Below are 21,367 nucleotides of genomic sequence, written 5' to 3' on the forward strand. Positions count from 1 at the left end.
ATCCATCCTTACTTTACATGGGATTACACAAAAATCAATGCATTAATTTAGACGGGGAAGTGATCTCCTTGTCAAATGCAGTCATTGGTCATCATAAACCCAAGAAGATTATGAGAGCTGTATTCCAAGCCAGTCTGGAAGGTGCCAGATTGGGGAAGCTTGAACTAGATATACTGGTCAAAATCGAGCCTGGAGTGGTACAATCCAGAATGGGTGGTTCTTAAATTCATTTGACTGAAATAGACTACAATTTCTAGTGTGCATATTAGTGATATTCATAGCATCTCTTGGCATTGTTGGAGGCTTCACATTTTAATAGGAAAAAATACACCACAGAGTATTAGAATACATAAATCCATATCCTCAGCTTTATTATGGCAACTGCTGCAATTAAAATTTTAAATTATAGGTCCTGTCAACCAACACAGCTTAAGTATCTTTGGTATTTATATTGCTGAATGCTGCTAGATGGCTTCAGTCTACTTTCCTTTCTCTCTCCTTTCTCTTTTCTCTTTAAATATGTGTATTTGGATTTGACTGGAATATGAGCTGATCTTTGAAGGGTTTCCACTAAAAAGATAAATGTTAACATCCTTTTCAGACTTCACGTTCCTTTTCTGTCAAACTAGGTGAATGAGTCTGTACCTAAAATTGTCTCCCAAATTTATCAATTCACTGATCTTTAGAGGTTTTTTGGGAGACTTCCAATTGTGTCTTACACATGATTTCGTCAATATACAATATACACTATCACTTAAGAAGGAAGTGCAGGAATCCAGGATCATTAGGTTCAAAATAATGGTGAAGGATAAATAAATTTCAATTTATTTGCCCTGTTTTAAGAGATGGTCATTCAAGATATTCCCTACGGCAAAGCATGTGTGTCCTCAAACTAGCATGGAAAAAAGTTTCAATATTTGTCAGAGGTATCACTAGTCTACAGAAGTTTAGAACACTACAAATGGGGAACATAAGAACTTGCCTTATACCAAGCCAGCCAAGTCAGTGTGTTCTACACCAGCCTTCCTTGACCTGGGAGTTCTCCAGATGTGTGGACTTCAATTCCTAGGATTCATAGCAATGGCTGTGCAGATTGGAAATTCTGGAAGTCCACACATCTGGAACACAATCAGGTTCAATAAGATTAGTCTTCACTGAGAGGCAATGACTGTATACAGATTTTACCTGGGGATGCTAGAGATTTAACTAGTAGCCCCTTACTGTGAAAACTATGAGTTTTGCCATTATGCCAGTTCAGAAATGGAGAGAGACTGTTGAAATCCCATGCTACCTTGGGAATGGCATCTGGATTTCCCACAAGTGAAAGCCAAGTATTTATTGCACAATAAATACATTGTCTGGAAAATCCCTTAGAATGATATCCATCATCTCCTGCCCTGTTGGACTCCTGTTGCTCCAATAAGGCAGTAATAAGACAAACTACTGTACTATAATTGTTGCCATTTCTGGAAGCAGATTGAAATAACTGGGCTGGTTATATTATGCTGGTTCTATGATCTCTCTGTCCTAATACTTCACGTTTGAATAACTTCTTCCCATGAACACCTAATGCCTTCAATTATGCTGATTCTAATTATGAATTTATGGTATTTATGTTTATTTTGTTTCTTCAGGTTGCTGAGATAGGCCTTAACTATCAATTTTTAAAATTTGGCCCTGTATTAATAACAATCTGCACTAGCATTTTATCTTGCCATGGTGAGCTCTGCATCCCTCATACTCTCCCACTTATTCTCTTGGTGTTGTATCTCCCACTACATCAAGAGAACTGGTGGGGAAATAGGCCATTCCAGCAACTGTATTTATGATTCTTTTCCAATGGCTACTCTTGCATTGAACCAATCCTCTGTGTTCCAATCAAGAAATATATAATTCTTACTGACAGGAGAAATTTTAAAGCTATATAATTTGTTTTGCAATCTTCATCCTTACTTTGACTTCAGAAGCAGGGGTGGGGGGTGAGGCATTTGCAGGCATGAAGAAGATACTATATTACATTCATTAATATGTGTTCATGAAACAACTATTACAACTGAAAAAAACTGCATAACTTCGGAAACAAACAAGCTCCAATGTAGATCCTGTCATAAAATCGCTATTTCTTTTCTATGTCCTGGATATGGATACAAGTTCAAGAGTGGAACTACCATCAGCCACCTCCTCTACTGGATACGGATAAAAGTTCAAGAGCCATCAGCCACCTTCTCTATATGGATAACATCAAGCTGTATGCTAAGAATGAACGAGATATCCACTCACTGATTCACCTGACACAGATCTACAGTGAGGACATTGGGATGTCATTTGGATTGGAGAATTGTGGCCAGATGGTAGTAAAGAAAGGAAAGGTAGTTAAGACTGATGGGGTGGAGCTACCAGCGGACCACATAGCAGACATAGAGACCAGCTACAAGTACCTTGGTATCCCACAGTCACATGGGAACCACGTTGAGGAGACAAGGAAGACAGCAGGATCCAAGTACCACCAAAGTATATGACAGGCCCTGAAGAGCCAGCTCAACAAGAAGAACAAGATCCATGCCATCAACATGTACGCCCTGCCAGTCATCAGATACCCTGCCGGTATAGTGAGCTGGCCAAAGGAGGACATGGAAGCTGCTGATGTGAAGACTTGGAAGCTCTTCACAATGTATGGAGGTTTCCATCCCAAGTCCAATACCAAGAGACTGTACACCACCTGGAAAGAGGGCAGACAGGGTCTGGCAAATGTCAAAGCCACTGTCCTGGATGAAACCCAGAGCATCCAGGAGTACATCAGTAAGATGGCACCCAAAGATGAGCTGCTGAGAGAATGCCTCAGGCAGCAGCAGACATGGGAGGAAGTTGAAGCAGAGGACGTGCCATGGCAAGACAAGACCCTGCATGGGATGTACTATTGACAGACAGCTGAAATGGCTGACATTGGGAAATCCTACCAGTGGCTGGAAAGGGCTGGACTAAAAGACAGCACTGAGGCACTGTTCATAGCAGCACAAGAACAGGCACTAAGCTCCAATTCCATAGAAGCAAGGGTCTACCACACTAGACAGGACCCAAGGTGCAGACTGTGCAGAGGGGCCTCAGAGACAGTCCAACACATAGCAGCATGGTGTAAGATGCAGGCAGAAACAGCATACACTGAACAGCACAACCAAGTAGCTGGCATTGTGTACAGAAACACATCATATCTGTATGAGCTAGACCCTCCCAAATCCAGATGGGAGATTCCACAGAAGGTCACGGAGAATAACAGGGCTAAGATCTGTGGGACTTCCAGATCCAGACAGACAGGCAGCTACTGGCCAATCAACCAGACATCATGGTAGTAGACAAGAACCAGAAGACAGCAGTGGTGATAGATATAGCAGTGCCAAGTGACAGCAACATCAGGCAGAATGAGTATGAGAAGCTGGACAAGTACCAGGGCTGAAGGAGGAACTAGAGAGGATGTGGAAAGTAAAGGCCAAAGTGGTCCCAGTGGTGGTAGGAGCACTCGGGGCTGGGATTCCTAAGCTGGGAAAGTGGTTCCAGCAGATGCCAGGAGCGACATCAGAGCTCTCTGTGCAGAAGAGTGCAGTGCTAGGAACAGCTCAGATACTGCGCAGAACCCTCAAACTCCCAGGCCTCTGGTAGAGGACCCGAGATTGAGGAAGACACGTACCACCCATAGGGGTAGGGTGGGGGGATGGATGGATGGATGGATGGATGGATGGATGGATATAATCTGCTATTTAAAATGTGATATAAATGAACATATATTTCAGCTGTTAAACAGTACCTATTAACAGTAGGGATAATTACTGTAGTGAATGGAAGAAGAATGAAAGGCCAGAGATAAAGTTAATAGTGGTTAATGGTCATAAGAGAATGATATTAAGTATGCCATTTATTGCTATTTATATTATGCTTTAATTCTCAGCATTAGTGTTTGCTCCATTCATTGAATTTATAATGCCTGAATTGTAATATTGTTTTAAACTACATAAGTAAAGCACTTTATTCGATAATCTATGAACCTTTAAGAACTAAGATCCATTCTGGAGCCTGAACGTATCTCTCTCATTCTCATGTCTTTGGGGACAAATATCTATTGCAAATATCCTGGTTTAAAGGCATTTTTGTCTCTCTAAATAACTCTGAGAATTGCATTTGGAAGCAAGAATAGCTTTCAAGGATTTATGTGAAGGAAGGTGTGAGAAACTGCAGAAGTTAAAGTAACATACTTTAAATATTCTGTTTAGTGCAATAGAAGGCTCTGATCTCTTCAAACAAGGATTTTTGTGTGTGTGAATGAGCTATGGATATAGCCTATTTACTCCTTGTTCAGTCTTCCCATAAGTGATAGACAAACTAGGAATAGGAAAGCTTTGTGATTATATCTATATCCAGATTTAACATTTATTGTCCTCAACCCAGAATTCATAAATCCTGCAACCAGTCGATTTGAAGCTGGTTTACTAAGTTGCTTTTACACATCTTGTTTATCCTAGGGCTTAATAAATCATCCTGACTGGGCAGTGCTGAGAAGTGTAATCTAAAATTGCTTTCAGGAACAGGTACTGCTGTTTTACAGTTACATCCCAATTTTCATACGACCAGGAACTTGTAAGTAGATTAGAAGTGTTTTATTAGTTCATACCATCTATTTCTCAGACAACAGTTCTTGTTCAGCTCTTTTTTCCCCCCCAAAGTAGAAGTGGTAAATTAGGATTCAGTTAAATAAATCACATATGTTGTTTTATTATTAGGAACATGGCAAATCCACTTTCTAAGCCTTTCCCCAAAGCTCTGGACACCATCTCCTTATGAAGTCCACCCAAAAGCGACAGTAAGACCAAAGCAGATCTGGATGTTGGTGTGCACAGATAATAGTATATAGCCAAATGTAAGGATCCACCCAAACATTGCTAGAGGATAGGAACAATATTATATGCAAATCTTTATAGACAGAGATATCTATCTATGTGGCCACTAAGAGCTGACACCAATCTGATGGCACATTATCAATCAATCAAGTAGACAGAGATAGTCAAGTGACAATCCTATATATCAGCAGCAGGTAGTTGTCTCCTGAGTGTGACTGCTGACACTCAGCTCAGCAACCTGAATCAAAGTTATAGTATATAATGTTGCAACTGTGCATGTGCACCAAAACTCCCAACCTAAAGTAGTTTAGTATGCAATTAAAGAACTGAGCAGAGCGTTATAAAACAATAGATACTGTATATTAGACCTGGAGATCTCTGTCTTTCAGAAATTTTAGTCACTGCTGAACAGACAACTGAGATTTAAGGCAGCTGAGCAAGAAATGTTTGAATCCCAGTTGTCCAATAGCTTTCTTAAAACCATGTGGCCAAATATGATTAACTTTTGCAGGGTATCAATAGATCTCTGGACATCATTCCTGAAGTAACAAAGCATTAGTCTAGAACTATGACTTAGAACACTGGGCCTAATCAATTCTACTTGATCCAAAGCTCTGTGCTTTTAATAAATGAAGTAATTTTGGCATTCAGCAAAGAGGTATAGCTAGGAAATTAGGATGCAAGGGCCCAGAAATGGAATCATTATTAAGATGGTGATATCAAGATGAGAAGTGGCACAAATATTTAGAGATTAATTCTGAAGCTTGTGGACCTTCAGATAGTGTTGGACTCCAATTTCCACAAGCATGGCCAGTAATGAGAAATGATACTTTGCTACTTCAGGGTTGAAGAGACATAGGATCCCCATCTCTGTCTAAATACAGGTTCCCTCCCTTTATGCCAGGGTTACATTCCCCAAAACCTCACATGAAGCAAATTTGCCTAAAGCGAGACACTGAACCATTGCAAAAAAGAATTGTGGAGTATGGTGTAGCCCAAATGTATTGACAAACACGCTTATAAATTTTTAGAGCCTTATTCAAGTACTATCTTACTCAAACAATTTTCTTGTCTCATGTTTTACATACAGTGAAAGCATTTTCCCCATCCTTTCTACAGCTGGATTTGTAATGCGCATGGCTATCATGGAGAGATAGAATGTAGCACGGCACAATTAATTTTATTAATATTCTTTGTTATGTTGCACACAGTAGATTCACCCAGGTTAAAAGCTCATCCTAGGTCTCAGGATTCCCACACTATGTCCAACTTTGTTGCTGATGCTAAAGAGGTCTTTTTCCTTTTAATTTGGGGTAAGGGGATTAGACAAGATGTTGATGGTCATTTGGACCCCATAGTAACAACAGTAGCTACTGGAGATACAGAAATAAGTGGGGGACAGGGTGCACAACTAGAAAAATTGCGCAACATGATGGTAAATGTGTGACTGAAGGCAGAAATGAATTTTGGCAGGAAGAAGTCTTGGCATGTTTCCAGACCTTTGGTGGAAATTGACTATTGCTGGCACAAATTGCATCACAATGACCCCCCCTCGACCATAAACCAAATTCTTGGATAAAAATGATCAATCTCAAAAACGAATTGTAATGGGCTGTGAGAATAACCTTGGGAGACAGGAGAAAGAGATGCCGCCTAGACAATGGTCTTCTAAATGAAATCCGAGTCCAAAGCTGGACTGGGGGTAGAGAAAGTGTCTCAGAATTGACACCCCCCCTCCCCCCGAGTTCTGTGGAACATAAAGGCAGGGGAGGGGGGAAGGGCTTTCAGACTTGCAAGAGTCTGTTACTGTAACCTTACATTAAAGGTAGTCTTAGTACTCATGGTTTTGATTTCCTGTATGGGCTACCTCAAATGGCTGACACAAATCCACGTAAAGCAAGTTCATATAAAGTGAGGGAAACCTGCATAGTGTATGATAGCCATGGACATTATTTTCATAATTTATATCGATAAACAGGCATAAACATTCACATGCTGCTTGACTAGTTAAGCCAGACAAGTCATAAGAGAATTCTAGAGTTATTTTTTTTAAATCATCTCTTTAAAATAGATTTTTAAAATTGGCATACAAAGGAAGTATTCATAGTATTTGATTAGAATTTTTTCTGACATAAAAGAATGGTATCAAGAGCCTTCTAAAGAAGAAGGGTAGTAAGTCTCCCATCACTCTCTCCAATCTAGTCACTAATTACTTATGATTTGGTTGTCTGTTCAGCTGGAGTGAAAAGATCAGTGACACCCACAGATGTACTCAAACCTCAAATATGTTGGCATCTTTGAACCTTAGATGACTTAAGCTCTGCAGGCTGGTGGGTAATTAACTTATTTTTAGACCACCACAATCCTACAAATCCACACAAATTACAAGATGCTTCAGTGTGTTGCTTTTCTAAGAATATACTTTGCAAATACATCTCAATTTTTTTTTAAAAAAATGAGGTCTGGACATACAAGCAACAAGACTTGAGAAGTTTGGTCCTTTTTCCATTCAGTTAATTCTAGCTTCTCCCTAACTCTGCCATAAATGGCATTCACCTACCCTGACCTCCTGCCGTTCTGCCATCTCTGGCAGGGGTGGAATTCAATAATCGTGCTGAATCATGCATTATGCTTGTCTCCCCTATACCACACTTCTCCAATCCAGTGCCTTCCAGATAGGTGGACTAAAACTTTCCAGAACACCCAGGCAGTATGGCTATCTGGGGCAAGTGATGCTTTATTATGATGTCTAAATCAAGCCATGAAGAACCTTCTCTTATGGGCAGCCCATGGCCACACAGCAGCATGCATCCTCCGCATTCCAACCCCCTTGTGACCACAATTACCAAAAATTGGCAGCGCTATTTCCCTTATTTTGAGACTGTTTTTATATTGTTTTAACTTATTGTTCTATTACTGTATTTTTTGAAAAAATATTGTAAACCACTTAGAGATGCAACCATGTTGGAGACAGCATTGAAGTATTCTTGCCTGAGCAGATGGCAGCACCTTGGTGAAGTTATGGACTCAGAATCTATGTAGGGTCCTCAGACCTGATTAGAACATGGACGGGGGAATCCCAGGGCTGTAGGCTAGACTGGGGAGTTGAAATAACATCCCAGGATATATCGATGGCAAACCATGCCATACTACTGCCAAGAAAAACACAGAGATGTACTCATGAACTCACTAGGAATTGAGTCCAACTTGGAGAAGACTTTACCTTATAGAAATAGCAAAGAAACACTTAAAGGCTGCTATGAGATCCAGTTCAGTGTAGTGATTAAAGGTACTGGATTAGAAGCTGGAAGATCATGAGTTCTAATCCTGACTTAGGCATAAAAGCCAGCTGGGTGACTCTCTCTCAACCATAAGAAAAAAGTACAGACAAGCAACTTCCGAAAAATGTTGCCAAGAAAGCCACATGGACTTGCTCCTTTAGTCACTAAAAGTTAGGATTGATCAGAAGGATCCTAACAAGAACATGAGGATACATTCTGGGGTAATTAGAAAAGAAGCACCAAATGCAAGTCGCTGGTATTTTGATCTGCCTCAGATTCTGAAGTGCCTTTCTTCCCTCGGTCCCCTATGCTCAGAAAGAAGAAACTGTGAAAGAAGAGAGGTAGTATGTGAGAAGACCTTGACAGAAGGAAGAGCCACAGACTAGACAACAGTCAGACAAGTGGCAGCTGAGTCTGCTGAAGGAATGGGGACATGGTAAACATCTTAGAAGGTACCCTCCCAAGTTCCCTGGAAAGTAAAGGCAAAGGGAGAGAGATGTGCTTTCAGACTTGCAAGATTCTGTTACTGAAACCTTACAATAAAGTTAGGGCTAATACTTCTGGGTGTGCTTCTTGTCTGGATTCCTTACAAGGCTGACAGGCGGAGATAAAGAATTGTTTGGGTTAGGTGGCTGCCAAATGCCTTGCAAGAGCAGTAACATGTAGGCTGCCCAATGGGGTCTAACCAGGTAAGAAGTTCAAGAAAGAGGTTCCCAAGGTATGCTTTCATCAGGAACAGCATACCTCTTAATGAGAAAATTGCCTTCTCAAGTTTTCCTGCCTTTCTGCAATTCTGAAATACCTGCTCCAAGCTCTGTAACTGAAAGCAATAAGAGAGACATTCAAGAAGGCTATTACCTATGCTCACCTCATTTCACCTCTCTCTCCCATCCGGTGTTCTCTTGCTATTTTCAATCTCTGAAAGAAACTGTGAATGTCAACTGTACATTGTTTCCCAGAATACTGCCATGCCATGTGCCCTGTCTCTCTCCATATATATATACAAAGGCTCTCCAAAAAGGCAACTGAATGCCCTCTAGAGTCTCTCCATTTCTTGCCCTTCCTCTCTCCCCATCTCTTTCCCTTCCTTCAATCCAATATGAACAGAAATACCAGTGTACTGATGGAAATTCTCTATGTGTGAAAAAGTCACATTCAGTCATGCTGGTGAGAAATTCTGACCTTATTCAAACATTGACTCTACTTAGCTCTCCCCAGCTGGAGGACACTGAAGGAATTTTAGTGGTGAATATTTGGAGAAAACATAATTATAAAGGAATGAAAGAGAATAGTATTCTACCGAGCTCACTGCTTATCCACAAAAGGGCAGGATACCATTGCACCCATCGGTTCTACTGGAATTCAGGTCTATTGAATGCTCTCATGCTTGTATCCTACTTCATAACATTTAGCAACGGGAACTGGAAAATAGCAAGCACATACTGTCCGCTTCTCAATAAACCCAGAAATGGTAAGTCGTAAAGGTTAGAATGTATTTCCCTCACCAGCTATTCGCTAAAAACATGTAAAGGTTTAATATTACCCTGAAACTGCTGGAAGAGGTCATCTGTCTGTTCAGAGAGAGGTATCATTAATATGCCAGTGATATTCAGTTACATATCTCTAGCCCAGGCCTACTGGGAGATGCAACAGAAGTCATGACCAATCTGGAAGCTGTCAGGCTTGAATGGGGGAAAACAGGCTGAGACTCAACCCAAACGAGATGGAGTGGCTGTTGATTCACAGGCTGGCTGATTCCAGGAGTGCACCATCTTTGTTTCTTAATGGGGTTGCACTTTTCCAAAAAGAAATGGATCACAATTTGGAGGTCCTCCCGGAATCACACCTCTTCTCCTGCTTGAAAAGCAGCTAGAGACTGAGAGCTTTTGCACAGTTGAGGTTAGTGTGCCAGTTGTGGCCTTATCTGGAACAGGATGCACTGAAGATGTCACTCTTGCCCTTGTCATCTCTAGCTTAGATTACTGTAACTCAGTTTACATGGGGCTGTCCTTGAAGACCAGCTAGAACTTCATCTGATCCAGAAAGCTGTGGTATGCATACTCAGTAGTCAACCAGAATATTGCCATATTATACAGCTGCTGCAGGAACTGCACTGTTTACCAGTAGGTTTCCAAGTACAATTTAAAATGCTAGTTACTCCCTATATGGCCCTATATAGCTTAGAGCCTGGATATCACAGAGGCTACCCTTCCCTACCCGAACAACGAGGGATTGCTTGCTTAGAGTTTTCTTCTCCCAGAAGGTATGGTGGGAGGGGACCCTACAGTGAGTATTTTTTGTAACAGCTTCCCTCCTCTGAAGCAGCTTACCCTCTGAAACAAGGATAGTCTCCATTCTCAGGGCCTTGCAGAAGCAGGTGAAAACTTGGTTCTTCCAGAAGGCCTATGGGGATTAATTACAAACCAATGGCACCACCATAAATGTTAAATTATATTTAGTTATTATTTTTGGTGTTTAAATTGTGAATTAGATTGTGGATTTTATTATCTGAATACTTTTTAAATACTGATTTTGTATTGTGTTTTATATTGTAAATTGTGTAAGCCACTTAGAGTCCATCCAGTTTCAGTAGGAGAGAAATCATATAAATAAACATATAAATAAATATAGATTTTACTATTTCCTCTTTTAGCAGATTTCCTTTCTTTCTGTTGATAGTTTTATGTACCTTTTCCAGTTAGCAATACATAGGACTTTCCCTAATTTCCACAATTTCAAGTAAAATTGTGACTCATTTTATGACATCATATTAATATGCCTGACAGGTTTGACACTCCCACTTTATGGCAATTATGCATCTCTCAACTTCTAGCAGTTCTGTTAAAAATGAAAGCGAATCCAATTTACAGTCAAGTAAGATTTCAATCATTCAGTGCCTTATTAAATCTAGTGAGTGAGATTTATTATGAGTCACTTCCATTAATATCTGACCAATTTTCACAAAATTGCTCTTCATTGTTATAAACATACTGTACAATCAGCAACTCTTAATGTTAATAAATATAGACAGTACCTGCTCTCCACTGCTAGGCTTAAATGATACTGTAACGGTCTGTGAGAATGCCCTTGAGAGAGAGGAGGAGGAAGAGGAGGAGCCGCAGACTGGGCAATGGGGAGATAAGAGGCAGCTTAGCCCGCAGAAGGAATGGGGGTGTGGCAAACATCTCAGAAGGGACCCTCTCTAGTTTCTTTGAGTGTAAAGGCAAGGGGTGAGAGATGTACTTTCAGACTTGGAAATTCTGTGACTGTAACCTTACAATAAAGGTAGTTTTGATGCTTCTTGTCTGGATTATCTTGAAGGGCTGACATCTCACCATTGCCTAGTCTGTGGCTCTTCCTCTTCCTGCCTCTCAAGGGCATTCTCACAGACCATTACAGATACTCTGTCTAAGGTAAGGCACAGGCCTGGAAATAGAGGTTTGTTCCTACTTAGAATATATGAATAAATTTGGGCATCATCATTTTCAGACATAATGAAGTTATGTCTCCTCATGCTATAATAAAACCTATCAGGAATATGTATATATTCTGGATGTGTCTTGAACCATTATTATTCATGTGTTAACTTCATTTATACTCAGCTACATGAACAGTTCATTACCTTTGCTCATTTATACAACATAGCAGCCTTCTCCAAGCTAAGGTACAGTAATCCTTGATAGCACCCATCAAGATGTGCAGGAATTGCAACTTCCAGAATTCCCTATCAATAGAATTTCTGGGAGTGGTCTCCAAGATACACAGTTTGTGAAAGGATGCAATCCATTATCAAGGACTAATACTTCACCTTGGTATTGTAATTTGCCAAAAATGTAAGCAACAAATAGATGGTGATAAATTTATCATAGGTAAAAGACAGTATCTGCCATGACTGGACTACGAGAAGGTCATTCAACACAAGTATTCTGAAATCACATTAAAACAAGGCCAAACCATCTGTGTGTTTCTTTATACACATTAAGGCTCTGGTACTTCCTTCTCATTTTTTTTCCAAGCTAGTTCCTTTTAACATTCTCATTGACCCATGGGTATTATTCATTAAGTAAAAGGGGCAATATTATGTTTAATTCCTAAGAATAATCTCTGGCACATAAGCTTTATTGGCCAAATTAATTCTGTCTTCAGAGCTGGTGGATGACTAATCTAGTGTGTTAAAGAACATGTACGTTTCCTAAATCATCTGCTTCCTATAATGCTTGCAGAAGAGTCATACAAATGCACTTTCTCTTCTAGGAGGTGACAGAAAATAGGGATTGTACTCTACTTCTCTGATACCTGAAATAACTGAATATGTATCTGAATAAGGAGCATACAGAAATCAAAATTACACTGCATGTTTTAACTGATCGGTATAGAATAACTGCCAAATCTAACTACTATTTTGCTTACAGTTACTATTTATAGGTAATTCTCACTACCTTTTACTACCTCTCCTTTTACAATTCCCCCCTTCTCTCTCCCATAAATAACAGTGGGAAATACAACGTGTACTGTATTTACAATACTCCTTTCTCAAGACTATACTCCAGGCATCCAGTGAAGTGAACTGTTACCCACAAAAGCTTTATAATGAAAGATAATGTGTTAGTCTTTAAGGTACACAAACATTGTTGCTCTTGGCACAAGAGGTTCATACATTTTCCCCCTTTGGAACAGGTTTCAGTTAGCAGCATGATGGTTTTTTTCAGCTCCCTCCCTCTATAACATTTTCGCTATCAGCAGTTCCTTCCAAACAATTAAAAAACAAAGGTGTTGTCACGTCACTACCGCTCTATCCACAGAAGATAAGAACTCACTGGCACTCTCGGATAAGCAAAGCAAGGGCATCAATTTCTGTATCTTAATGCACTTCACTATAAAATAGAAGATTCTTTGTCCAAGGGTAGAAGGGTGTCTTGAGAATGATTGTAGAGCTGCCTCTGGGGCACTCACCTGGGTTGGATTGTAGAGCTCTTGTAGCGGACTTCTTGATCCTTTTCGGCAGCAGATGTCCATCCCAAAGCTATTCCTACGTATTACTGGCAGAAAATAAACTGAAATTAGGGGACATTCTCAAAATGCTAACATAGTTTCAAAGCATACGTAGAAGAACTAAGTATTTTTAAAAATGACACTGGAGATATATATACATATATACACACAGATACATGTGGACCACCATATTAACCTAGTTGATTGCCTGTGCAGGCACTCCTGCCTAAGAAATAACTGGGGGGCGGGGGGAGCATACAAATGTTTGAAACAACCCAAAAAGTAATTAAATAAAACCATAACACAATAATATTAGCAAAGACCTAGCATTTTCAAAAAACCAGAGGGGAAGCTTAACAAATTTAATTTAGCTAAAGGGTGTGATATAAAACCTAGTATCCTGCACAAATGAAAATATTGTGTCTGGAGATAAAGAGACATCCATTTATGAGACAGGAGACCAGACAAAAAAGGATGTTCACCCTCTGGTGGTGCTTTTAGTCACCACCAAACTTCCATCCTTAAGGCCAGCCTGTCATTAGGAATACCAAGGTGTCATATGGTAGCGGGAAGCAAAGGAGGGGTTGCTATGTATATGCCTCTGTGCACCATAGTGACTTATCAATAGCTCTGTGATATATGCCTGGAAACAGAATCTAAGTAAATAACTTAAATAAATTGGGTCACATTTATTATCAAATTAAAATCTTTATGAAAACTACAGAGGCTCTGCAGAAGCAAGGTAGAACACCCACGTTTTGCCTTCAAACACTTTAAAAAAAATCTTAATTTCAATGGCAATATTTTTAAAAAGATAATTATTTTCTGAGAGAATGTGTGACTTTTCCTTCTTAGCAGAGAAAGGTACCACAGTTTGGTAGGCTCTTGAGTGGCTCCAATAAACAAGTAATTATGTACGTTTATTTATTTATCAAACGTGTACCTGCACACTCCCAGCAAAATCAAAGCACTTAATCAAACCTATATGTTTTCATTTCCCTTCACAGTTCAAATGAATGGATATTACGGTGTGCTATAATTTAAATTAACTGTTTAATCAAATAGTTAAATGGAGCAATTACTTAAAATTAGAACACATGAAAGGTAATAATCACTAATCTTCATCAGGCACAAATACACCAACTTGCAATGAAAATTTTCTTCTCCAGAGAACCACATTCTAGCTTCAGTTGGTACAAGATGCCACCTTTCCAAGTAGGTGTCAGTCATGTTGGTTTTGGTTGAGCAAAACTGCTTCCCTCAGATTTCTGCCTACTGCAAAATTTGTCCTGGAGTAGACCTTTTGAAGGTATCAAACTATGAGGTTTTCTACTGTTAGCAAAGACAATTACTACAGTGGTATTTACACATCACAGGAAGGTGGAAGCTTGGATGCTGAGAAATGTGTCTCTTAGCAACAGCAGTGTAGGACTGGGTGGTTTCTGACTATTATATAGTACAATGTTAGTAAAACTTTGCTTATTTTTCTAACAGTGGACCTCTAATAATGGCTTACTTCAACCTCCTAAAAACCTTCTTCTCCCCTTTGTCTAGATCAAGGTGAATTACCTAAATATCCCTACCCAATAATTGGTAGGGCTTCTATTGGAAAGACTGTGTCCCTCATCTTATATTGTAGCTTCTGTTGCAATATTTTCAGGAAAAAAATCCTGTTTTAAATGCTGAACTACAGATTCCAAGTACAGCAATAGATTGTGCAATGATTTTGAGGCCCATCACTTTACCTCCAGATGTTGTTGCTCCATGGAGATGAGAGTGAAACTCAGTGTTAAAAAAAAATAGAAGGCAATTCTGCATAAGCTAGAACTTCAAAACAGTGGGGGGGGGGGTGTGATGTGAATGAAATTACATTTAAATATCATACTACTTTAAAGAAAGATACTTCTAATGGGATTCCCCTGAGGAATTCAGAGCTATAGAGTAGAGGTGCACCATGAAGGAAATATGTGGAAAACATGAACTTAGCCTGGGAAAACAGGAAGGCAGGAAAGAAATTCAGAAGTGCCCCACATTGATTCTCTTTGGTAGAAGAGGGAGGGAAGGAGAAATGCTATCAGCCTACATCAATAAAATAAGCCATATTACTTCTTGTGGTACTTGTTTCCTGACCTGGTCTACCTTAAAGGGCTAATGCAGTGTTTCTCAACCTTGGCAACCTGAAGAAGTGTGGACTTCAACTCCCAGAATTCCGCAGGCAGAATATAGCTACATTTCAGTTCCAGCACTCTGAGAAGTTCCATATCGGCACCAACAAGAACAGTCTTGAGTCCATTGCTTGGACTCAATAGTGCTAGTTGCCTTAGGCAACGAACTCACCTAAGACTTCCCATTCTAAGACTTGTTTTTTCCTATCCTTCTCTCCCACCCCCACCCCACTGCACCCCACCGCACATTTATCCACCTACAAAGGTCTAGACTCTTCCAAAATTCTCAAAACCCAAGGGACATCTGCAGCCTTACACAACAAGGTGCCTTCCAGGCATTTTGTACTACAGCTCCCATATTAACCAGCTAGTACTGCTGAAAAATACAGCAAAGGGTCAACACAGCTTTCCACCTTATGAAGTCAAGTGAGCAGATAGGAACATTTATGCAGGGAGTTTGTCAAAAGTGTTTGGCAGATCAGACAAAAGGAGAATGGCATTAAAATACCTCTTGTTAAAGGGCAGAACTGAATCTTCTACCAAAAGATAGGAATAATTGACTGACCTTTAAAATGCATCATACTTGTATTCTTTTTGTGTTTTCACTGAAATACTAATGCTCCTATTTTTGAGAATTCAGTTTAAATAGCCAGACCACAACTATTGGCTCCTTTCTTTTTCTGGTAATATTTTATGGTATTTACATTGTTGATATTGTCAAAATTATTGTTTACATCATTAAAATATACAGATATTGGGAAGTTGTTTGATGAACTGTATCTCATCTTTTCTACAATATTTTAATAGTTAACTTTTCACTATATTGCTACAAATATCAATGACATCAATTGATGTAGTTTCTGGATTGACATCATAATACAAATTTCTGTAAGCTGCCTCAGTTCTGGCTGGTTTTAGGCAGATAAATAAAATGACATAAATGTACAGAAGTGACCTAAATTGGTAGAAATGACATAATCATGAATTATGTAAAATTAACATATATTTAATTCATGTGCACAACTTTGGATGGAATCAATTTGTTTATTATTTGGGGGATATATTTGGACATAATTTTGGTCCACTGCATCTACTGTGAATAGCGGCCTATTAAATCAAGGCTTCATTACTGCAGATTTATGACTGATTTCAGTGAAGGTAACTTTTCCTGGTAGTGATGGATCCAAAGCCTGGTCGAGCTAAAGATGGTTAGTCTTTTAAAAGAACTGGAAACACTTCAACAGGCTTGGCTTTGCTTGCCAAACCTTTTATCCCAGTGGGTCTTTAGTCAAATTTTGCAAGTTTCTGAAACAATATGAAAACCTACAAAAACATAGTTTTGCAGCACAAGTGTGGTGATAGTGTACATATTAAGCAGAAGCCTCTCTTTCAGAGCACATTCAACCCTATCATCTTTCTTCAGCCCAGCAGCCATAAAAACATTTGCCAGTTAAAGGCAACATCCCTAGCTTTGGGGAAGGCTGGAGGACTGCAGGTGTTTTACAGTTCTCATTTCCATTGCTCCAATATCTTAGAAGTGGAAATCTGATCTTCCAAAATCTGATTGGTGCAATTTTCCATGATCTACTTCCCTACAAATTTTATTGCATGACAATACCTGTGCACTCCAGTCAATATGTGGGTCAATGTCTTGGAGTGGATTAATGTTTTGGAGTAGATCACTGTTTTGGAGTACAGGTAATTTGTCTTTGATTTAACATGAGCTGTGAATCCACCCATTATGGTTTAGTGGTATGTGATTTAAAAATCCTGAGTTAGTAGTGTGTGTAAATGCAACCAATGTGTATAAATCTAATTCTGCAGTAGCACAGTTACTGTAAGATACAATTCATATTGAACCAGGGATTCTAAACTAGAATCCAAATGGCTTACTTTCTGCAGTACGATGCATCTTGATGTTGGCTTGTCCTCTGCAGTACTATAACATCACAATGACAGATGGCTGGGGAATGCTATGCAACTATAATTTTGAATGGAACCAGAAGACACAGGAGACCAATATTGTTTCACCTGCTGACTCTCATTTGAACAATTTATCCTTCAAATACAAATTTAATTTCTTGGACTGCCCCCTCCCTTGACTTCCTGGTTCCCTCCCAACTACCTTCTCACGCACAACGCAATATAATTTTCCCATATGATTCATTTAGCCGAACTATTCTGTGACTAGGCAGACTTTGAGATCTGTTAAAGTCCTAGACATTAGTCTCTATTTATTCTCTGTCTGGAGTATTCATGTTAGGAATTTATTACAAAATATATGTCTAGTGGGTTTCATTTTTAAAAATTAAATCAGTTCTGCTGTTGATTTTGAAAGATCAAAAATAAAATATAAAATTTACTTCTTACTGCTCACTAAAATCATTTTAATTGCCTTGAAGAATATGAATATGTGTTTGCCCATTTAAACAGTATGTATCTTGTTCTGAATGGATAGATGAACACAGAAATTCTGTTGGTATACCTAGCAGTTTCCTGACTGAACTGACATAGATGGTTACAGAGGTGATCTTGCAGACTCTTAAGATTTTGATCTTGAGTGATTTCTACATTCATGTTAAGTATAGTTTGATAGGTGCAGCTCAGGAACTCTTAGCCTCCATGGACTTCACTCAGATTTTTTGGGAACCTACCTATGAGATACCTCTTCAGCCTGGAAGAGAGAGGCTGGCACACAGAGGTTCTGGATGGAACCTATCTCTCTCCATGGACTGACCACTAGACATTTGGACAAGTCCTACATGTTGTTCTGTTCCAGATCCTGTGTTTTAGACTGTTCAGAGAATTTTTTTTTAACCTGGGTGACTGCTCTATCAGCAACTTAATAAGAGCTGTAAAATAACAAAATATCTTAGGTGCTTGATATGGTGGATTTTAAGTACTCCCTATTCCATGTTGGAGCCTGCAATTCTCCATGGTATTCAGGTCATGTGCAGGCAAGGAAAATGAATATAGGAGGCTTTAGTGATTGTGGAACAAGTTTGGGGTAGATCTAATTAGATGTACCAGGGACATCATTATAATACCTATACATAGCAATCACAGAGAAGAAGTATCAATGGGTTTCCTCCCTGACTGCATATACAGAACAATCCAAAGAGATTCTTAAGGATTTGGAACAACCAGTAGTTCTGGCCAAACCATCATGTCATCTGAGCTCTTTCAGCAGTGTGCATGAATTTTTGTGCGAAAAATTGCTCAGATTCATGCCAGGCTTGATGCTACTTCGGGCAGTGCCATACTTACTGTATCTACTGCAGTCTCTATTATTTAACTGAATCAGTAGAGTCGCTTATCCCCTGAGGAACTGAATATAATTTTCAAGTCTGTTTGCATCACTACTCCATATTAGATCTCTACCCAAATTGGCCTATAAAAGTCTCTAAGAATTCCATCCTACTAGTGATCACTCAAATCATTAACACTTCTCATTTGCAGTCATGATGCCACATTCTGGATCAGCCATAATTTCCACAGAGTATTGGGAAGCCATGCAATGAAGAACACATTGCAATAGTCAACCATGAGATTGCCAATAGATGAGTTACTAAAAACTCATAGTGCTTCATGAAGCCTCCTTGGGTTCCACACTATTGTAATGTTGAAACTACTTCACTGGTTGTTGGTTGACTTTGCAGCCTCTTTCAAGGTACTCATAGAAGAATATAAAGCTCTACAGGTCTAAGACCAAGGTAATCACAGGACTGCATACTCCCTATATCTGATACTGGGTCCACAGTGGGGCATATTTTGCATTCCTACCATAGGTATATTTGACATGAATGAATTCAGTTTTCTCCTTGGCAGGGTTCATATTACAGACTAAATGGCTATTGGAGTTGAAGTTTAATCTCAAAATTTATTTACCTTCCCAAGGCTTTAAATGCCAATGTTTTAGCATTTGTGTTTTATGACTGTTATTTTGTTTTTAATGGACATTAATTATGTTTTTATTGTATCTTGCATGCCACACAGAAGCATTAAAGGAGTAGATGACATATACATTCTTTAAATAAATAAATAACTTATGTGCCCATGAATTGCACTGAAAAAAAGAGACAGGATTAAATAACTGGATCGTTAAACAACCAAACCAAACAAAAAACTGAAAACTTCCACCAGACACATCCAAAAGACAGATCATATGCCAAGATCCTGTGACATATTTACAGCAGCATGGGACCAGTCCTTTCTTTTGCCGTGAATCAGTCTGACCCTTCTGTGACCCAGTTCCCTTGTCACACGAGGACACGACTTCTGAATGTCTTTATAAGAAATGCAGGTTCTTTGACGGCACAATAGTAAGCCATCAAGGTTAATGCTTCCTTATTAAGATGAATGATGAACAGAAAGGCAGGTTGCTAAGGAGAGCTAAACAGGAACTTTCTGTACGGTATGTTGGTGTCAGCAACAGTCCACACTGTGCGATAGCTGCCCAATGACCTTGACTCTCCCCCCCGTCAGACTGATCAAATAGTTTCCAATATTACAGCACAATTAAATGTTCAGCCTTTTATTTGTTCGTTTGATTGACTGATTTATATGGCATCTCAAAGACATATTAAATAGTAAGTAAAAACAAATACATATACAAAAAAATTAAAACATGCAGCAGCCAGGAAAAATCACAAACAGCCATTCACACAACCAGGAAACAGGCTCCGTCACACACCCAGGACCCCAGGCTCAGGCACAGAACCAGATCTTAAAGGCCTTACGAAAGGCCAGCAGGTTTGTAAGAGATTTCAGATTTCAAACGAAAAAAAAAAAAAATTGTTAAGTGTGTACTAATCAATTCTAGAGTCGTTTATTATGTCAAAGAGGATAATGAAGGGGGAGCAGCAGCAGTACATGAAACAGAAATCTGTTTTCACAAAAAAAAGACGAGTCAGATTCTGATACTCAGAACAGGAAATGATTGAACAAGCTTGACACTGCACACCCATGGAGAAGACACAGCATTTGATCTTTCTCTCTTCTATTCCTGCATCCCAGCGTCCTGAAGTACTAATGGGTGCTTAAGTATGAGCTAATTATTAGTTCACGTTTGAATGACACGTTAGGACATATTGCTTAAGAAGAACAAAATGTAATTATCAACTGTGGTTAACAGTTTCTCATTTAAGCATGAAGTTTCCAGGTTCAGACCGCCTAACCACAACCCTGCATAGCATATCATATAAATATAGCGACAGTATCTGGCTCACACATAACAATAAGCCATAAAGTGGCTTAATTGGTTTATGTGCAGCATTAAGTGAACCAAGCTACTATGGCTTGTTCAAACCATGTTTAAAAAGCTTTCATTAAATGTTGCATGTGAGCCAAACCGAATTATGCACAATTGGTCTTCCACATATGTTTCTCTCATGTATTGTTCTTAGGCATTTAACTATGAATTTTACCTGCCATTTTTATAGCCTGATGTTTTGCTTTGCTTTGCTTTGTTTTTAAGGCTGATTTTTCAGTGACAGTTTTAGGTTTTGGATTTTTTTCAAGGAGAAAGATCCAGCGCTCCTCCCAGATTTTGCCAATTTTCGTAGCATCCCTCACCACTGGCCAGGGTGGCTGGCCTGCTGGGAGTTGTAATTCAGTAACATTTAGAGGCCACAAGATTTTCTACCTCTGAACAAGAAGGGTGTAATTAGTCAGTAGAATATACTTGTGATAGGAAAGTATTGAATTAAAGCAGCATGAAAGAAAGTTGAAATAGCATAATAAAACCAGTTGAGATTAAGAGTCAGAATTAGGCTAAATGTTCTGGTGTGCTTCCAATTGCTCTTCTTCTCTCTCTTGGCTACATAAAAGCACATGTAGAAATCCTCACCTCATCAACAAAGAGATCACTTGAAATGGATTGTGTTTATCAAAGCTATTTAACAAACTGCATGCATTTTTCTTGCTGCGTTTATAGACTCCCAACAACTCTTTTAAGGATTTCAGGGTAGCCTTCAAATCTCTATTCAGATATGTAAGCTCTGTGTGTGTTGGTGGGAGGGATCTCCTTTTGTTCTTTAAATGG

The 21,367-nt window shown here is 39.2% G+C and overlaps 1 protein-coding gene across 2 annotated transcripts in view; it reads right to left on the minus strand.

The window, feature by feature from the left end:
• The window catches only part of CHST11 (carbohydrate sulfotransferase 11), a 181,421-nt gene that overhangs the window by 93,500 nt on the left and 66,554 nt on the right, over positions 1 to 21,367 (minus strand). For both annotated transcript variants that reach the window (XM_025164176.2, XM_025164175.2), the window contains exon 2: positions 13,121 to 13,206. In XM_025164176.2, the coding sequence (XP_025019944.1) occupies positions 13,121 to 13,206 (86 nt within the window). The remainder of the gene's footprint in view (positions 1 to 13,120; positions 13,207 to 21,367) is intronic.

This window comes from Python bivittatus, unplaced genomic scaffold (genome assembly GCF_059951505.1).
Source record: "Python bivittatus isolate LINGU-HERP-01145 unplaced genomic scaffold, Pbiv_v1 ctg000330_np1212, whole genome shotgun sequence".
In the NCBI taxonomy this organism is placed as follows: Eukaryota; Metazoa; Chordata; class Lepidosauria; order Squamata; family Pythonidae; genus Python; species Python bivittatus.